Here is a 20153-nt window from a genome sequence, read left to right as displayed (position 1 = left end):
TTTAGTTGAAATTGCATTTCAGATTTGCACATCATACCATCCAGATTTACCAGAGCAGCGTCCCCTTGCTGGCTGGTTTCCCTGTGTCACCAGTGGAAATGGACCTCGGGATGAAGGGAGTGAGCAGCGAGAAGGTAGCCTGGAGAGAGACGATGAGGTTTGGCTCAAAGTAAGTGGCCCAAATGGCTTTTGGAAAGGCTGTGGATAGATGGTGCAGGTGTCTGTGTCCGTGCGTACGTGCGTGTGTGCGTGTGAATGTGTGTGCGTTTGAGCTCACAAACCATGCGCTGGACTGGTTTGTCGGGGAATTTCCTTTTGTTATCTTGAAGGTTTTACATTTTGAATCTACACCTCTTTTTGAAATTTGTACTGCTTTATAAGTAATCAGTTTATCAAAGTGTAACACACAGGACAGTGCCAATGTCAGAAATGCACAGATGAACGAATTTTTGCAAAGGGGAACATTCTCTAACCACCACCCAGATCAAGAAATAGGGCATCGGCCCCCAAAAGGCTCTCGTTCTTCTCAGTTGTTACACCACAGAGGTGTTTACTATTTTTCTTTCTAGCTCCGTAGATTACTTTCGTCTGGTTTTGAACTCTGTGAAAAATTTCACAGTATGTACTTCTTGGGTCGGATCCTTTCTCACTCAGCATTCCTACTGCTCTGCCGAGCAGAAGTCCTCATTTTCATTGCCACGTAGCATTCCCCTACATGGTACACCGCGATTTACTTATCCACATAGATGAACATGTGGATGATTTCCAGTTTTTTTTCTGTTATCAAATTACAGGTTGTTCTGCCATAAACATTTCTGTCTCTTCCTTTTGGTGAATGTATAGAAACAGTTGGGCTTATTTGGAGCTACTAGATCATAAGTAGGCAGATGACCAGCTTTGGTAGATGATCCCAAATAATTTTCCACAGTAATTGCATTCATTTCTACTCCCACCAGAGGCTTATAACTATTCCCGTTTCTTCACATTTTCACTAGCACTTGGTATTTTATGTCTTAATTTTAGCCATTCTGTCAGGTATATGAAGGTATCTCCCTGTGGTTTCAATTTGCATTTACATGTCGACTAATGAGATTGAGAGACATTGGCCATTGATATATCCCCCTTTATTTTTCCTGAAAAGCATATTCACATCTTTTGTCTAATTTTTCTCTTGGGTTATCTGTCATTTTCTTTTCAATTTATATGATTTCTTTATGATTTTTTGAATGTAAATCTTTCTTCACTCTGTATTTTTTAAATATTTTCCAATGCTCTTCAGCTTACTTTTTTGTCGTTCTTGATGGTATCTTTAGCTGAACAGAAGTTCTAAATTCTACTGAAGTGCAATTTATCCTTCTTTTCTTTGTGGTTAGAGCTTTTCGTGTATTGTATTAAGAAATTTTCACCTACCACAGTATATACTTTTCTGTGTTATCTTCTCAGAATTTTATTGCTTTATCTTTCATATGTACATCTACAGTCCATCAGGAATTTTCGTGTATTGTGTGAGGTAGGGATCAAGAACTTTTCCCCTGTGGATATATAATAGATCGAGAAGCACTTTTAGTCAAGTTAAATTTTTTTCTCCCACAGTGCTTCTCTGTGTCACTTTAGTCATAAGTCATCTGGAAATCTTTATGTGGAGGTCTGTTTATTGATTCCATATTTTGTTCCATTCGTCTATATATTTTTGCATCAGTATTAAACTCTCCCTGTACATTTTTGATGAATCTTAACATCTGATAATGTAAGTCTAAAACTTTGGTTCCTTTTTTCCAGAATGTGTTGGCTAGTCTTGGTCCTTTGAACTTCCACATAAATTTTAGAATCAGCTGCAATTTCCACACATGGAAGTAAAAAATCTGATGCAATTTTGTTTGGGATTTCATTGAATCTATAAGTCAATTTGAAGAGAGATTACTCTTTAACATACTAGTCTTCTAATATATTCTTCAGTTACTTTAAATCTTCTTTCATTTCTCTTAATGTTTTATAATTTTCTGACAAAAGGGAGTTGAATTTTATCAAATGCTTTTCTGCCTCCGAGATGTTCATTGAATTTTCCCCTTTGCTCTGACAATGTCTTGACTTACTTTGACGAACTTTTAAATATGAACTACCCTGTATACTTGAAAAAATTACAAATTGAAGGTATTGCATAATCCTTTGTCAATAATTTTGGAATCTTTTAGAGAATATTTTAAGTGTTTTTTCATCTGTGTTCATTAGAGCTTAGCTACTAATTTTATTATATTTTACTGTCTTGTCAGGCTTTTCGATGAAGGTTAGATTTGACTCCTAAAATAAGTTTATTTTTTCTCTAGTTCTCTGGAATATTTTATTTAAGGTTGGTATTAATTTTGGAAGTATGCATCAGTGAAGCTATTTCAGTTTGGAGTTTTCTTTGAGGAAAAAATCTAAATTATGTGTTAAAATTTTAAAACAAATATAGAAGAATTTGGGTTTTCTCTTTTTTCTTAGGTCAATTTTGGTAAGTTGAGTTTTTCGAGTAATTTGTTCATTTTATTTCTAAAATTTTGAATTTATTGGCATTGTTTTTTATAACGTTCTCTTATTTTCTTTGCAATGTTTCCATGCTCTCTAGGACTTTTTTCCACTTGTGCTATCGTTAATTTGGGGCTTCTTTTATTTATTTATTTATTTGCTCAGGCTTGCCAAATGTTTATTGATTTTATGAGTCTTTTGTGTATCTTTTTTATAGAATCAACTAAATAAATACATATATGCATATATATGTATATATGCACATATATGTGTATATATCTGTATGTGTATATAAAAGGGATATGTACGTGCAGACATAAAAAGAAGAAAATAAGAACAAGAACATACGTATGTGCTCTTTTATGCATTATTCACTTCCTTTATGTCTGTATTTAATTTGCTCTTTTTCTAGTAACTCGAGATGATGCTTGGATAATGTTTAGCTTCATTTCTCTTTTTATATATGCATTAAGGCCATCGGTTTCCTTCTAAGTGTGACTTTAGCAACACCCTACAAATTTCACACATCTCATATTTGTTATCATTTAGTTCAAACATATCTCCTGGCTTTCATTTGATTTATCTTTTTGACCCCTGAGTCATATATAACTGTTTTTGCTGTTTAATTTCCAAACAGTTGTGGATTTTCTGGATACTTTTTTTTTTTTTTTTTGATTCATAGCTAGAGTCTTCTGTGGTCGAAGGGTATATTCTGTTTAGTTTCAATCCTTTGTAATTTATTGAGACTTGAATTATGGACCAGGAGATAGTCAATCATGGCAAATATTACATGTACTTTGAAAAGAATATGTAGTCTGAAATTGTTGCATACAGCATACTACATTTTAATGATAGATCAAATTCATCTATCGTGTTGTTAAAATTTTCTGTTTATCGAGTATATATTGTATATAATACATATTTTGCCTGATAGTTTGTGTATTGTTTTCCATCAGCTACTGAGAGATACTGAGATGTTAGAATCTCCCACCGTAATCTTAGATTTGTCTGTTTCTCCTTTTTGTGGTCACTTTTTTGATTTATATACGTTGAAGATGTATTGTTAAGTATACAGACAATTCTCACTTTGTATGGTGGTGTGGAAACCCAAAATGACCATGTAAGCTAAAACTATGCAAAACAAGCTTAATAATCAGTGGGGAGAATAACAATTGTTATGACTTCTTAAAGCTTTTGTCACAGTATTAAAAACTCTCACTTTTAGCAATACATGTGAAGGGAAATTGTAAAAAGTAGTAAAACTGGTATTTATTTAGTTCACTATAATATAAAACATCAGAGAATTCAAGTGTTTTATTTTATTGTAAAAAAAAAAAAAGTTACCAAAGAGTAGTTTGAACAGTGCTTTGGCCTTTTTTTTTTTTCATCACATGACTTACATTACAAAATGGTTTTTCTACGCCTTCATGAATTGTCACATTTCCATTTGGATCAGCTTCCAGTATTTTATCCTTTGCGCTTTCAATGTTATAAAATATTTCTGCGAGTTCTTTTAACATGACTTTTTTCTTGGACTTACTTCCTCTGGGACATCTTCATCTTTTTTGTCACAATCACTTTTGTCAATTATGTTAATAGTTTCTCTTGCACTAAGTTCTTCTGGCTGCATATTTAGAGTCTCTCGAATGGCAGCAGCCTCAGCATTCACAGTCAGCAATTTCTTCTATAACTCTATTGACCTTTAATTCAGATTTCACCTCCATCATTATCGTTTTTCGTTCCTTTGTAAATTCTCTCTTTTGATTATCCTTTTTTGTCAAATGCCACGCGGGTTTATCACTGAGAGATGCGAAAGCAACACGGCTACATACTTTTCTGTCTCTGAGTGAACTGAAAAGCAGAGACACAGTGACCAATCAATGACACACAAAATTATCTTTATTTGACATAAAGAAATGACGTGATTGGTCACTGATCATGATTCACATTTGTTATCGACATGGTGATTTATGGATTAAAGGACTAATAGTGAAGTTTATATTTTCTGCAGTGATAATTATATTGTGCCAACTGAAATTTGAATAATTTTAGAATTTCTAAATCTTCCTGGTGGATTTTCTCTTTTAACATTAAGAAATGTCTCTCTTGATCTCTAAGAATACTTCTTGCTTATCTGTAAACTTTGTCTGATATTAGTGTAGCTATACCTATTTGTTTATGTTTGCATATTATGTCTTATTCCATCCCATTACTTTTGATCTTTTCATGTAAATATATTTAATAATATAATAATATTTAATGTATATATTCGATCTAAAATTTTCTACTTTCCAATTGGTGTATTTAGTCCAATTATATTAATGTAATTAATGATGTTTAATTTTAAATCTATGAACATGTTTTTGTTATGTACTTGTTTCCTAGATTCTTTGTTTTTTTCTACTTCTTACCTTTTTTAGATTAAACAAATAGTTTTATTTATTTCCTATTCTTTTAGTTTGTTATTTATACTTTTTTTTCTCTAAGCTGTTATCTTAGAGGTTATAGCATGCATCCTTAACTGGTTAGGGTCTTATGAGTGAGTACTCTCACAGTTTTATAAGAAATGAATACTTTAGAGAGTTTTACCTCCATTTACTGCTTCTGGGCTTTTTTAAGTTTATGTAATTTAAAATTACTTAGTATTTACCCATTCCAGAATGTAGAAATTCTTTCTACATTTCCATGTTCCTTTTAAATAAAAATAATTTATTTCTCTTAATATGAGTCTGCTGGCAATGAATTCTTTCAGTTTTTGTATAGCCAAAATTATCTTTATTTGACATTCATTTTTGAAGGGTGTCTTTGCTTGGTAAGAATTCTAGGTAGCTAGTTGTTATCTTTCATCCATTTGATGATGTTATTCCTTTGTCTTTAAAGTTTCATACTATGGAGAGTCAGCTATACATCTGATTTGTATTACTTTGAAGGAAATGCCTTTTATTATCTGGCATTTTTTATATATTCCTTTTCTCTTTTGTCTTCAATAGTTAGGAACAACTGTGATGTTCCTAATCCTGTTTTTCTTTGCATACGTCTGGCTAACGGTTTGTCGAGCTTCTTACACGTCTTTACTTGCCCATTTACACTTCCTTCTTTTTCTTGGACACTAAATGTGCATGCATTAGACCTTTTCGTTGTTTATCTTTTGTCTCTTTTCTCTTTCTTCTATTTTTAGTTCCCTTTCTTCTCCATGCTTTGGTCTGATTATACTGAGATATTTTCTGCTTTACTAATCCCAACTTTTACTCCATGTATTTGGCTGTTAAACTGCTTATTAAATTATTAACTTTTCAGTTATTGTAATTTTAATTCTAGATTACCTAGTTAATTTAAGTAGATTATAATTTTCTTTGAAATTCATCATCTTATAGTCTATTTTAAAAACTATGCGAAACACAATCATATTAAAGTCTGTGTCTGATAAAACTGACAGCCTCATGAACTGAGGTCTATTTATGTTGACTATTTTTTCTTTTTACTTTTATTCACTTAAGCATATCTACCATCGTGCTGAATAATATTTTAACTGAATATCAGACATTGAATAGATTGTAGAGTCTCTGGCTAATGATATCTTCCTTTCAAGATGATTTAGTTCATGTTTAAACATAGTAAGATTTAGGAAAGAAAACCTTAATCCAATCAGTAATTAAGATGACTGAGGCTTGTATTTCTATATTGATAACACTGGTATGTTTCATCTTTCCTTTCTCCTAAGGCCTAATCCTTCAGGGGTCTCAACTAAAAGCTTAGATTGGGCTGTTCGCTTTGATAGTACCTGAAGTCTAAGTTCTTTATCCTCAGTAGTATGTGTCTGCTAAAAGCTGTGCTTAGGTTTTTGGCCTCTCACCTACCAATTTCTGCCTAGTTTCTTATATTCTTGTTCTGCCTAACTTAGGGATGGAAAAACACCTCTGGCAAAAATGACAGAGAACGTTCGTTTCCCCTTAATGTGGTATCTTTCTGTTTGAGTCTCATCAGTCCTTATTACCCTGGTTGCTCTCAAAACTTTCAAACATTTTTAATTTGTTTTATTTTATAAATTTTCTTGTCATTGTCAGGAGTGTTTGTTTTACTATAAGCTATTTCATATAGCTGGAAGCATAAATGTCCAACTGGAATTCTTTTAAAGTATATCAGTTTGCTACCATATATATTTCAGTTTTAGTACCCTGTTCTTACTGTAAGTGATCTAGAAGTAAAGACCTTGTATAAGAAAACAAATCACTGAAATTTGTCATTGAACATTAATGTACAGCACCTATTAAGAAAGTTTATTCTTCACAAATATACATAAACCAAATAAATTAGGAAATGATATTGAAAAGTAAACTGGTTAGGTTTTTTCAAAGTTTTCTGAGAACTACATGGTTTCTGATTCTATGATTCCTTTTAGTATACTTTAATCTTGATTTGATATACAAATATGATTTGTATGCAATGGATCAGAGACAAATTTATTGGCACAAGTGAGAAACAGTTGTACTGGAAAACATTAGCCTTGAAAAGATCTTTCCAAAAATCCTTATTTTTCCTTGAAATGCTACTTGCCCAAATAAATTCTCATCATTTCAGTCCACATTTACTGAGGCACCTTATATCTCATAGTTTACCATTTTTTTTTTACCTATTCTTGGCCCGATAGACCAACGTATAAGAACTTTCCTTTACATAGCACAAAATGTAGAATATTTTTGTTATTTATAATAATAAGCACATTTTAAAGTCATTTATAGTTTATAAAGTACATTCTCATGCACTTTATTATTTGATTTCCACACTCGCCCTGTGAATTTGGCAAACTTCTTGTTTTCCTATTTTATATATGTGTAAAATAAGAATTAAAGACTCACAGTGCTGTTTCTACTGTACTCGGGAATAAACTGGTAAACCTGAAGACCAACCTGAAGATCAGGCCTGTCGACTCCATTTCCATCTTTATTTCTCTACGTTGCCGCATTCAGTTAGCATTTATTATGCACCTGGGAGATGCCAAACCCAGAACTAAGCACTGGGCTAAACAGGGGAGCCTGACGTGAGCAAGAAAACAAATTAAACCATATGTGAAATTGGAAGGAGAGGCTTCCTCGCTTCTTTTGTTGGATTTTCTAAATTCTTCAAAGACGATGTATCTATGGATCTGGTCCATAGGATTTATTAAGCACATGTTGTAAACTCTGGGTGCCATCGGGGGATAGAGAAAGAAACAGAAGGCACGATCCCTCTCAGAAGGCACTTTGAATCTAAGCAATACAGAGAACAAGTGAAGCAATTTGAGAAGCTGACAGCGAATAAGTACTTGCTTGGTTTCACAGTACTTGCTTGGTTTTGCCCATCACCGTAGGCAAAATCATACGCTTATGTTTATTTTCATTACTGTTCTGAAATGTTTACAATTTGGAACGGTCTCACTCAGACTAGACTGTTTAGCAACCCTAACAGAAAACATCACATGCTCATAGTATTTTAAATACCAGGGTCCTCCACATCAGTTATAAATTACAGACCACTGCCTGGAAACCCTTGCTACATAAAGCCTAAGGCCTGTTAACCATAATTTCCTCCCTTTCTTTGTTTGGGTTTAATTAGCCAAACACTGCATATGAATCTTCAACTGAAAATGCAATGCATATTTAATTGATCGGATTTCAAAGATGAGAATTTCTAACACCAGGCACTGTGGGGTGGGAGTTGGGGAGGGAGAGGACCATTTTTACTGACATTTACTCTGTTCCAGGCATCTTATTGTTAATTCTTAAACAAATTCTCTAGTAGAGATATGATTTTTCTTATTCCAAAAACAATGATCTGGAAACTCAGAAGCGTTAAGCATTTTAGATAACATAGCTAGTAGAGATACAAATAAGATTCAAATTCAAATCCAGCTTATCCCAAAGCCATGGTCCTTCTTCCAGAAATGTTTGGGGAACATTTCCTGTAAAGAGCCAGATAAGAAACAGTTCGGAGTTTGAGCCGTATGGTCTCTGTCACAGTTACCACTGCCATGGTAGAATGAAAGCAACCGTAGACCATATGTAAATGAGTGGGCATGGCTGTGTCCTAATAAAGTTATGTTTATGAGCACTGAAATGTCAATTTCATATGATTTTCACGTTATTTTTCTTCTGAGTGTTTTCAATAATTTTAAAATGCAAAAACCATTCTAAGATCACAGATCATACAAAAATAGGCAAGGGGTCGTATTTGGGCCACAGACTGTCGTGTGCTGACTTCAGCTCTGTATCATGTTTTTAGTTAATACTAAAGGTACTTATTGTCATCTGTCTTATTTCCATTCCATAAGAACATTCACTTTTAATTCAACTCAATAAACGCTGCCTAAAATGAACAAAATATTGCACTGTAGAGGGATTCAAAGATCAGTGACTCACCATCTTCACCTTTAAGGTGAAAGAAACAAATAATTAAGAGGAAACAAATATCAAGATGATAGACTTAAATCCAACTGTATTATTAGTTACATTAAGTTCAAATTGTCTAAAATGCCACATGAAAGACAGAGATCGTCAGTCACATAAAATGGAAAGAGCCGATTTTATACTATTTATAAAAATCACATTAAACATAAAAACATGCAGATTGAAAATAAGAGGGTAGAAATTATATGCCATGTAAACTCTAAGCATAAGAAAATTCATGTTCTATGTTGATATCTGACAAAATAGACTTCAAAGCAGAGTATTTATTACGTGAGATAGAGGGACATTTTATAACAATAAATGGGTCAACTTATCAAAAATACAGTCATCTTAATTGTTATAAAATTGAAGTACCTAAGAAAAGAGCATCAAAGGAAATGAATTAAAAAATGGATAGAACTAATCGATGAACAGCCAAATCCATAGTCATAATTGGAGATTTATCATCATCTCTGTGTAATTGATATAACAAGTAGACAAAAAAATCAGGACAAGTATTTAACATCTGAAGATCATTATCAAATATCTTGACCTAACTGACATTTGTAGAAACACTAACAGCTGCAGAATGCTTATGGTACATTCACCAAGGTAGGCCATGTACTAGACTCTGAAACAAGCCTCACGAACGTGTATGATTGAAATTATGAAGAGTGCATGCTCTGATCCCAACAGTACTAAATTAGAAATGATAACTAGATATCTAGGAAATCTTCGATTTTTTGATATTCAAGCAGTACAGTCTTAAGCAATCCATAGGCCACAGAAGATTTCATGGGGGAAATTAGAAAATATTTCGAGCAGAATGGTAATGAAGTAACATGGTAAAATTTATGGGATGTGATTAAAACAGTACTTACAGGGAAATGATAAGCTTTGAATGTCTGTATTTAGGGGGGAAATTATAAAATCAATAATTAACATTTCCACCTTAAGTAGGAAAAAATCAAATTAATAAACAAAGTAAAATTAAACAGGAAATAACAGAAAGCAGAAATCAGTGAAATAGAAAAAACTCCTTTATCATCAGTTATTTTACTTTCTCTGAAAGTAGCAGCCAAATCAGTTAGGTGTTTAATTTTATACTCGATAAGTTATTAAACAAATGAGACAAAACGTGAGAAGTAAAATTTGAATTATTTTTCTTATAATTTGACTGAACATCTGAAAAGAGAAAGCAACCTGAAAATTATTTCACTTAGTTCAGTATAAAATTAAATGAAAGTAAATATGCTCTCCAATTTTAAACAATAATCAATGAGAAAATATCATGAAAGAAAATACTTGATTTATAGTAGCAATTAAAATGGTAAAATATCTACGAATAAATGTAAAAAAAATTTTGAAATATCTATATGAAGGTATAATGATGGCTTAAAAAAATGAAGAGGCACAAACTGGTCCTGTATAGAAAGATTCAATATCATATAAAGGTCAATTCTCCCTGAATACTACGGTTCACATAATTTTAGTAAATTCTAACAAGATTTTAAAGAGAATTATCAAGTTGATTTTAATGTTTTTATGGAAATTCTGAAAAAGATGAGTAATGAAGGAGGCCTCGACCTGTCAAATATCAGCATATATCATAAAATTATAGTGGTTAAAATATCAAGGATCCTGGTAGATGAATAGACAGATTAATGGAACAAGACAGCCCATAAATATACCCAACATATAGACATACATATAGACACATGGACTTAAACTTAAGAATTTCAAGACATCGACAATAGTATATTCATTACATATCCTAGTCTGAACCTAATATTTTCCAATTACTAAAATTAATTAATCTGATGGGAATAAAGTGATATCTTGTTGTATTTTGAATTTTTATGATTATTAGTGGAGTAGAACATCCCTTTACAAAAATAATTATCAGGCATTTAGTGTTTCTCTTCTATTTAATTATAATATAGACAAATTTATTAGTTTTCTTCTACGATTGCAAAGATTTAAAAAATTTTTTAATATGTTTTATAGCTTTGCCTTTTAAAGTTTAGTCTTTAACATATTTTAAATTTGTTTTTGTATATAGAATAAGGTAGGGTTCCATTTTTGTTTTCTAAATATGATAAGCTAATTTTTCTAACCCCATCTGTTAAAACATTCATTCTTGCCCTAATGATTTGTGGTACCATGATAATTATATACTATTTCTAGAATATACATGAGCTTGTTTTTTTTTTTTTAACATTGTTGCATTCCATCGATCTGTATTCTTTTTCTTTACACCAGCAAAACACTGTTTTTATTTTTATAAATTTTACTATGTAAACGTATCTTGTAGAGCATGTCTCCCCTTTTACTTTTCTGCATATCTGTTTTAAAATCGAATTAGATATTTATTATTTATAAACACTTATTTTCCATGTAAATTTTAGAATAAGCCTTAGGTCGTTTATTCTGCCTCTTGGAAAATGTACTGGTATATACGAGCTCAACTTGAACACTTGATTTGTATCAATTGATATAATTATGTGATTTTCCTCCTTTGATCCATCATTATGTTGAATAATATTGATAGATTTTTTTTTAATTTTTAGATATCATTTTTGCCTTTGTGGAGTATACCCACTTGTTTACTATATATGATATTTTAAATATACTCTTAGGTTTTATTGGTTAATCTTTTATCATTTATTTTTATTAATATATTCCTTTTTTATGTTCAATTTTGGACTATTGGATATTTCCATAAATGTATTAATTTCTTCCCCATATTCAAACTTAGTGCCGATAATTGTTCATAAAGTATTTTTATTACATCTCATCTCTACTTTAGCTATAGTTATCACTCTCTTTATAGTGTATGTTTTGAACTTTCTTTTTCTCTTCTTGATTGTTGTGTCTGGGATTTCTTCAAAGAACAATTTTGAGTTTTATTTATTTTCTCGTTCTAGTTGTTCTCTAACTCACTGGTTACTATTCTTATCTTTATTATTTCTTCTCTTCCCGTTTCTCTGGGTCTACACCAATGTTCTTTGTTGGCTTATTGTGTTGAATCCTTGAATGATTTGTTTTCATCGTTCCATAGTCTCCTGTAAGTACTACTTTCCTGTAGCCCATAAATGTTGACATATAGTACTTTCATTGTCAATCAGCCCTAAGTATTTTACGATAATTTATATTTTCTTTTTAAAATCATTCATTTTGTTTGTTCCTAGCACTGATTTTTCAAAGCATAACAACTCTATTATTATGCCAACTGTGTGTCATTTTGAGAGGTGTTTTTTCCCTCCACTTCATGGCCTTCATTGCATTAGGAAGCACTTCAGTAGTAAGCCTTTGTTCATTCAGAAATTAAGGACTAGTTTGTATTAGAAATGTGTACTGTCCTTTAGCTGGTCTAAAAGTGTCTACCATGCTTCACATTTTTCTCTCTCTATTTTATTTCTATACAAAAACAGCTACAAAATCCTTTTCTGCATTCTTTTTTTTTTTTTTTAATTTGTGTTCTCTGGTCTTCTTTCTTTCATTTGTTCATTTTTTGTTTTTCTTATTGCGCATCTTTATATCTTTCCAACTTTGGATTGCAGAAAAAAGCATTTCAGATAAACAATGAATAATTTGTACTATTATTGCTATATTCAAGGCATACTTACACTAACAAATTATTTGTTGTTTCTTTGACATTCCAATTTAAGTGGTGTCCTGTCTGTTTTTGTTTGTTTTTGCTAAATCTGGCAACCCTTCTAATTCTTTTTAATTTAATCAGTCAGGTGCTAATTCTCTGTTCAGAGATGACTTCAACCACCCAGAAAACTGTCTAAATTTCATAATTTAGGAAAAAAAGGAAATAGCTCACACATAGAAAGCACCAAGACCCATCACTACTTTGAGTTCTTAGACTTTGTTCATAGGAAAGTTGACTGGACCCTTTGTTAGAGCTATTTCCTTTACATAGAATTCTAACAATATTAGTTCTCTGAATTTTCAGTCTGCTATAGAAAAGGAGCAACAAATTAGTAAGGAGTTTAGAAACTTGGTGAAAACATGTACTCAAAGAAAAAGTATTGTAAACCTTGTTTTTACCATTTACCAGTCAAGTGACCTCATATAAATCATATAACCTCCTTGGGCATCAGTTTTCTTAGCTTTAAAATAAGGTGTTTGGTTTAGATGATTCCTTCTAGCTCTGCATTTTATTTTAAGCTTAATGGTGAAATTTTAAAAGGCAGAGATAATAAAAAATATTATTAATAAGAGAAACAGCGTTAGGCTATCAAAGCTAAAGGCAAAGATAATTATATCCATTGATGCCTTTAGAGCCTTGCTACTCAAAATATGGTTGGCATCCAAAAGCATCAGCCTCGCCTGAGAGCAGGTGAAAGTGCAGAATCTCAACCCTACTAAATTAGAATCTGCATTGTAACAGGATCCTCAGGTGATTCATATGCACAGTAAGAGGGTTGTTGACCTCAGCATTCAGGAAAATAATGGATGTTCAGGATGATGCCTCCAATTTGTCAAGTGAAAATTCTGTTACCTACAGGATCCTCTGTTTAAGAGGGCAGAACATTTCTAATATACCCTGAATTATTTCTATACACATGACTGAAATTTCTAAAAAGTTCTTGCCTTTCAAAAGGAAATCTTCTGTTTGGAAAATTAACCTCTGTGGGTCCCTGTATCTCCTGGGAATCCTGCAGAAGCAAAGATCATTGTGTGTGTATGATTTTCATTTCCATCAAAACCTAGCCTAGTGCATCGAAAGAGGAACTTCTTCTCCCAGTGGCTTAAACACATCATCCCCAGAGGGCAGAGCACTCATTTTCCACTTTCTTATGTGAGTACTACTAATCTAACTTTTCACTGATTTAACATAGAAGCTTTGACAGGCCCCAGATGTGACAACTGAGCAGACTCTAATTTTCATGAATAATTGAGATAGCAATTTTTTTTTTTTTCAGCCAGGAGGGAAGCTTGCCTGGCTCTGCACTGCACTCCTCCATCCGTTCACTTACATATTCTTGTTCCCCAGAGAACCTTCTCCATCCATAATAAATGTTCTCATTCTCAGACTTTGTCTTAAGTGGAGTTTCCTCAGGATCCAGACTCTGAGATGAAGATTTGCATGCAAAAGTTTATCAAGAACTTGCCTTGGGATTAACACCTGTGGGGGAATGAGAGAACTAGGAGTAGACAGAGGGAGGAATAGCCACAGGAAAGTGTCGGCATCCCACAGGGAGCTGAGATGGCCCTTCCGAGCTGTCCCACCTGTATACCGCACACTCCTGTCTAAAAGCCGTTGGACATGGGTTTCTCCCCTCTCCTCTGGTTCCATGGAAGTGGCATGACCCTTGTGGTGGCTTTCTTCCTCCCAGGACAATTCCGAAAAGAGATGGCCGTGAGCTGAGCTGAGCCAGTGGGGAGGGGATCTGGGCGGCGCACCACAGTATTCACTGCAAATTGGGTTTTGTCTCTTTCTGATCCCCCTTCTGCGCCCCCCAAGCTCTTCTAACATGGAGTCTCTGCACACTTTGTCCTGGTGTCTAAAATCACAGGTATGCAAATTCTCTTAGTAGGACCTGAGCCAGTGAGTTGATTCTGGTCTGAACCTTCCCACTGACTCGCCAAGTCATACATTTTGAAATGTCTCACCAGAGACAGTGCGGATCATAATGGTGGTTCCCTCTTCGTGTCACAAAATGACCTCACTCTTCTGGAACAAGAACCACGTAAGCTCATGGTGTCTGTAGCCTCACTTGTACTGTGAAGGAATGACACAGGAAATGACCTGGGTTTTGACCAATACCAAGAGAGACAGGGGCTCAGACATGGGAAAGAAGCCAAACCAGGTTCCAAACTCCCTTCCATTTTGACTTCAAGTCTGGGGACCACCAAGACATGGTTGTCAGTGGCGAGAGGCTAGTTGCCTCGTACTCTTCCTTTATCTCTTAGATTTGGACTTCGGGTAAAACCCCCTGAAACTTTGAGAGTTGATCTCTTGTCAAATTTCTGAAGTCTACATAGACGGGATTATCCATATAGGTAGATGGTCCATATAAAATTTCTAATATTCGATAATTTTTCACCTACAAAAAAGGCATATGGGTCAACAAATAATGCACGTATTCTTAATCTGATTTCCGTTGATTCCTTAATGGGACTACTATTCTTTCCTTTGAGAATGGTTTCTTTTTTTTTAGTTTTATTGAAATATAATAGACAATTATTTGCTCATATTTACAGTGTATAATTCAATGAGTTTTTTCAATTATAGTTGGCATACAATAATATATTAGTTTCGATTGTACGGCATAATGAGTTATAAGAGATCTTATAACTCACAAAGTGATCACTCCACTAAATCTATCTAGTACCCCTTTTCCCCCTTACATACTTATCACAACATTACTATTTTCCTTCTATTATAAAAGCTTCCTACAATTTCAGGGAGATAAGAAAACATTTTTAAAAACCAGTAGTAGCAATACAAATGTACTCCTACTAGTTTTTAAAGTGTTCTCTTAGCTCCTTGAAATTATATGAAGCTTTTATGCCTAAGTGTTTGTGTGACTTCATGTTTTGAGAGGGAACAAGTGTCAACACATTTTCTAAGGAATCTGTGATTTCCTGCTCACCCCAAATTAAGAACCATTGTGCAGTCAAAAGTAAAGAAGTACAAATTAGTAGTTGATAGATGGCCATGGGGATGGGGAGCGTGGCATAGGGCATGCAGTCAGCGGAGAGCCAGAGGAAAGAGCAATTAGAGGGATCGGTTTATAAACTATGTAAATGTCTAACCAATGTACTGTCTACTTGAAACTAATAATAAAATCATTTTTTTAAGTTAGAAAATATTAAAAAAATTAAAAAAAGAGTACAGAACCTAAAGTTGGAAATTCCCCTAGCATTTAGCTAGAGGAAGTCACTTAAGCTCTGTAGAATCCTGCTTCTACAATATAACCTTTGTATCCTAGGGATAATACAGTACAAAAATCTCAAATAAAACCCCATGAGCCTGGTGGAGGCTCCAGCACAGCACGTGGTCACGCTTGGCAAACTGTAAAGCGCCGCACAAACAGAATGTAGTATCCGCCCAGTTTCTCCTGTCCAGCAGCCTTCCCTTTCTCCTTGGAATCAGGGAGAGCCACAGAGGAGTGAAAATGGAAAGGCACAGAAAAAATAACAACCCAGTAACTAACCGAAAGCATTCTAAAACCTCAGAGAAGATTCTTTTCAAGTTTGTGGTATATTTTCAGGGTCTGCTTGCCAGCGACCACCACAAAGGACGACCTGGAAGTCGAAACTCTTGGCTTGGGTGCACGTTAAATGTGTCTGTACCCAGCAGGCAGATCGAAGAGAGATTTCTTAAGCCCTGACAATTCCGCACGAGGAAAACATCCTCACACTCTTACTCTTCTTAGTTAGCGTGCGGGCTTTGGATGAAAAAGCAACTGAGTTTGTGGGGCCGGTTCTCCTTGGCCTGCCTGTCCGTCAGTCTCTGTCTGTCTGTGCGTCCGTCCGTCCATCTATCCAATGTGTGTTTTCTCTGTGCCAAAGAATTTTGCGATGGATTCGCTGAGCGGATTTCACCGGCAGTCAGTCCCTCCCTATCTCGAGACCATTGCTCGGCCCTGAAAATTACTTGTTTTTCTGAAAGATCTTGCCTCCTTTCTGATGTCTGGCTGCAGGCTTTCTTGTTCATCAGAGCCATGTTCGAATTAATTTTATTTTGCCCACGCCACACATGAATGCAGTCTCCTCGTTAACACATAACAATGAAGCGTCACAAAGCCCAGAATCCTCCTGACATCTTAGCGTCATGGCGTTTTCTCTTGTGGGGTGCCTCCTGCAGGTCTGGGTGGTCCCCCAGGAGGTGCACGTGGGTGCTCAGTCCGGAAGGAGGGGGCAGCTGTTCGTAGAACGCATTCGGTGTGGTGATTAGAGGGGTGTCACTTGTAGTGCCAAAGATGGCATGGGATAAGTAAAGCTTTGTGTGGCCAGATTTTCTGCTCCAGCTGCTGCCTCTCTTTCACATATAGATACATAAAATTTATTACTTACATTAAATAATAAATTCTACATATTAAAATAGCTGTGGCTGGGCTGTGGAAAGAGTAACTTTTAAAAATATCATCTTTGTTTGAATAAGAAATACACCTTTAGTATTCTAATTACACTGGTAATCCTAGAAGTTTGTCTATAGCGAAAGTAGGTTTTTAATAACTGTATATTGAACTGGCTTTCCTGAAAAGTCTATTAAAAGTTCTATGTGTGTAAAATGTATCTTTCATGGATTCCATTCCATTTGGACTGTAGAGATACAGTCCAAACCAAGAGCCTCGGATTCTGCCAGTTTTCACTGAGAGTACCAGTTTGCATTTCTACACGTACCAATTTAAAATAGCATCTATGCAATGTTTTCATCCATCCACTTCAGAAAAGCATAGTGCTCTATGTTACTTTTTAAAATGTTATTTTTACCTTGGTCTTCCTGAAGTGTAAACAGAATTTAAAAAAAAATTATTTTTGGAAATAAGATTATTGAACACTGAGTCCTTATGGGATGACAGGCACCATCCTGTGTTTTCACGTGGTTTTATTTACTCCTCGTCGTAGCCGTGTGAGAGGGGTCATGTGTCTGTTTCTCAGACGCGGGTAGGGAAGCCCTGGCTCAGAGGAGAGCTGGTTTGCTCAGACTTGCTTAGTGAGTAAGGATGGAGGTGATGGTCAAACCCAGGGCTCTGCCTGGCTGACACTCTCTCCAGAATGGTGAGCTCGCTTGGTTCCCTTCCCCCCATCCAAGTGGCTCATACCCATATGTGGACATTCAGACTCATCTCTGATGTCGAGGCCCCCACAGCTGTGTGAGAGAGTTTATGCTTCCCCTGCACCTAGTTGCTGTTGTGGGGCCTGCTTGGTGTTTGGATGAGAATGAAGTCTGGTTGCGTCTTCCGTGTCACCGTGAGAGGGGATGCCTGAGACTGGGCATCTGGCACCTCGATGGGACCCTTGTCTTGCCTTGCTTCACGTAGCCCAGCATCGCTCTGCCTGTGTCGCCTTTGTAAGTCTCGCCTGTGCTTTTCCTATATAAGCCACGGTCTGGAAATCCTGGCATAGCGGCTTCCCCCAAATCAAGGCACAGAGACACTGCCACCAGGAGCCAGCTTGGGTTCAAGCGATTGGGATTCAAGGACCCGTATAGCAAGGCAGCAGCACTTCTAGAAGATGCCAGATGAGGTGGACATTTGGGGGCCTAGGGAGACCCACACCATGAGACTGACACCCGCTAATTAGTTTCACACGGGTGGTTCTATCTGGGGCCCCAATGGAGATGGGAAGACTGAGCCCCCACCGTGCCCCGTTGAAGCTACCCCACTCTTCAAGCCCGAGGCCCCCTGGGGTAAAGCCGCCAGGTACTTGTTTGGACTCTGCCTGTTCCTGGCTCAGGAAATGACCCAGAACTTTCTTGCAGTGCTCAGGTCTCTTTTGTGGCGTATGAAAAGGAAGAGGTCATGGGAGTTCCCAGGGGACTTTGATGTCGTTTGCCGTCGGAGTTGAGGGCTTTGCGTTAGGCCGTTGGTTACCTTATGGTGTGTTTCATGTCTAGCCCTCATCCAGCTGGGAACAAAGGACCTCGTATTGCAAGCTATAACCTATGGGTCTGGGTGTTTCCTAGGTTATAAGGGAATATTTATTACTTCAAAGAGGGGAAATGAAAAGGTGGAGGGGTTGGAAAGACACCGTAAAAAGAGAGTGTGGCTTGTCCTTCCCTCAAAGGAGGAGAGGAAGAAGGGAGAGGTGTCCTGCACTGACCATAAAGTCGCCCTCATTAAGCCAGCAGTGCAAATGGACACTGTAAACATGCCGCCGAGACTAGGAGAAGTCAGTCTGCGGACAAGGAGGAATTCTCGTTAAAATGGAAAGCATGTTCTACTCTCCTGCTCCCTGTGTTCAGAGGAGGTCCCTGCCATCAGATGTTGCACCCTGCTTTTACCCTGAGGACAGTTTTCTTGGGGCTTCTTCACCCCCAGAACCTGATAAAAAGCTAGGGGAGTATATACAGTTTCTCATAAACTAACACCCTTGTCACACCAGGGAAGGTTGGAACCTATTCTCAACAGAAATGAAGAATAACGTTGAGCTATAGGAAATAAAACTAGAATGACTGCATCAAATATTTTCAGTGTGGAAAATAAACTCTCCGGGCCATCCTTCAGTCTCCTAGATGTTTTCTTTTATATTAAAGGATTTCCAGGGACAACGCATCCATGGTTGACTTGGTAAAACAGTTTTATTGTTATCAGCCTAAGCATCGAGGGATATTCCTTATAGATAAGCAGAGTTTCCTGGGCTTCACTGGTGGCTTATTTTCCAGTCATGGATAGGGTGTAAATATTTGGGGCAGCAGGAGACCTGCATGAGAATAAACAGTTCGGCAGGTTCTAATCTCAGAAAACAGACTCTGCGATAACCTCTCCCCGACATCATAGACCGCATGCTAAGCGAAAGGGTCTGATCAAGATTTTAGGGGAAGACAGGGAGTTGGGGAAGGGTAATTAGCTGTGGCAGTTCAGAACAAAATGTTTGCTTGGTGACTGTCCTCCTGTCCATTCCTCTCACTTTGGAGATGAGGAGGTATTGGCTGGTTATATGATGGCTAATTGTCTCAAGCCATAGTCTCTTTGAATGATTGATCTTCTTTGAGAAATTTAAAGAAAGACAGGTTCAAGTAAAAAAGAAACACTTGCAGTAAAAAATCTCATAGCTGAAATTTATCTTCTTTTTATCTAATTTTAACTTTTGGTGTAAGCTTGAGTATCTTTCTGTGCCTACTCCATATTTTTCTCACTCGTAAAGGAAAGGGGAGCTCTTACTTTACGCGCCTTGATAGCCCAGTGGGAATAATGGCTCATACATACGTGTGCTTATGCCCAGGTGTGTTTCAGTAGACCAGGAGTGGCCGTGGCAATTTTCGTCTTCTTGGCATCTGATGGCCTGGCATCTGGGAAACATCCAAGGCCAACGGCGACCCTCCACCTGACTGATGTCAATGGAAACAACCACTCTCTTGGTGAGTCCGACAGTTATCCATTTAGGGCCACTGGAGGACAATCCATTAGACCCAAGAGTTAGCTTCACATCTGTCTCTGATGTTGGTCGGTACCTCGCCTACGTCACAGAGTCGCTGAGAGGATACAGTGAATACTAGATGTGGAAAAATGGTGCAGAATATTATTCACGTCCTTGTTT

At 36.1% G+C, this 20153-nt stretch overlaps 1 protein-coding gene across 1 annotated transcript in view; it reads left to right on the top strand.

Moving 5' to 3' along the window:
* Positions 1-20153, top strand: part of PAPPA2 (pappalysin 2) — a 207421-nt gene that overhangs the window by 104077 nt on the left and 83191 nt on the right. Inside the window, exons 11-12 of the mRNA XM_039881111.1 lie at positions 23-169; positions 19839-19974. Of these exons, the coding sequence (XP_039737045.1) occupies positions 23-169; positions 19839-19974 (283 nt within the window). The remainder of the gene's footprint in view (positions 1-22; positions 170-19838; positions 19975-20153) is intronic.

This window comes from Pteropus medius, unplaced genomic scaffold (genome assembly GCF_902729225.1).
Source record: "Pteropus medius unplaced genomic scaffold, Ma_sr-lr_union100, whole genome shotgun sequence".
In the NCBI taxonomy this organism is placed as follows: domain Eukaryota; kingdom Metazoa; phylum Chordata; class Mammalia; order Chiroptera; family Pteropodidae; genus Pteropus; species Pteropus medius.
This window is presented reverse-complemented; position numbering and strand designations above follow the sequence as displayed.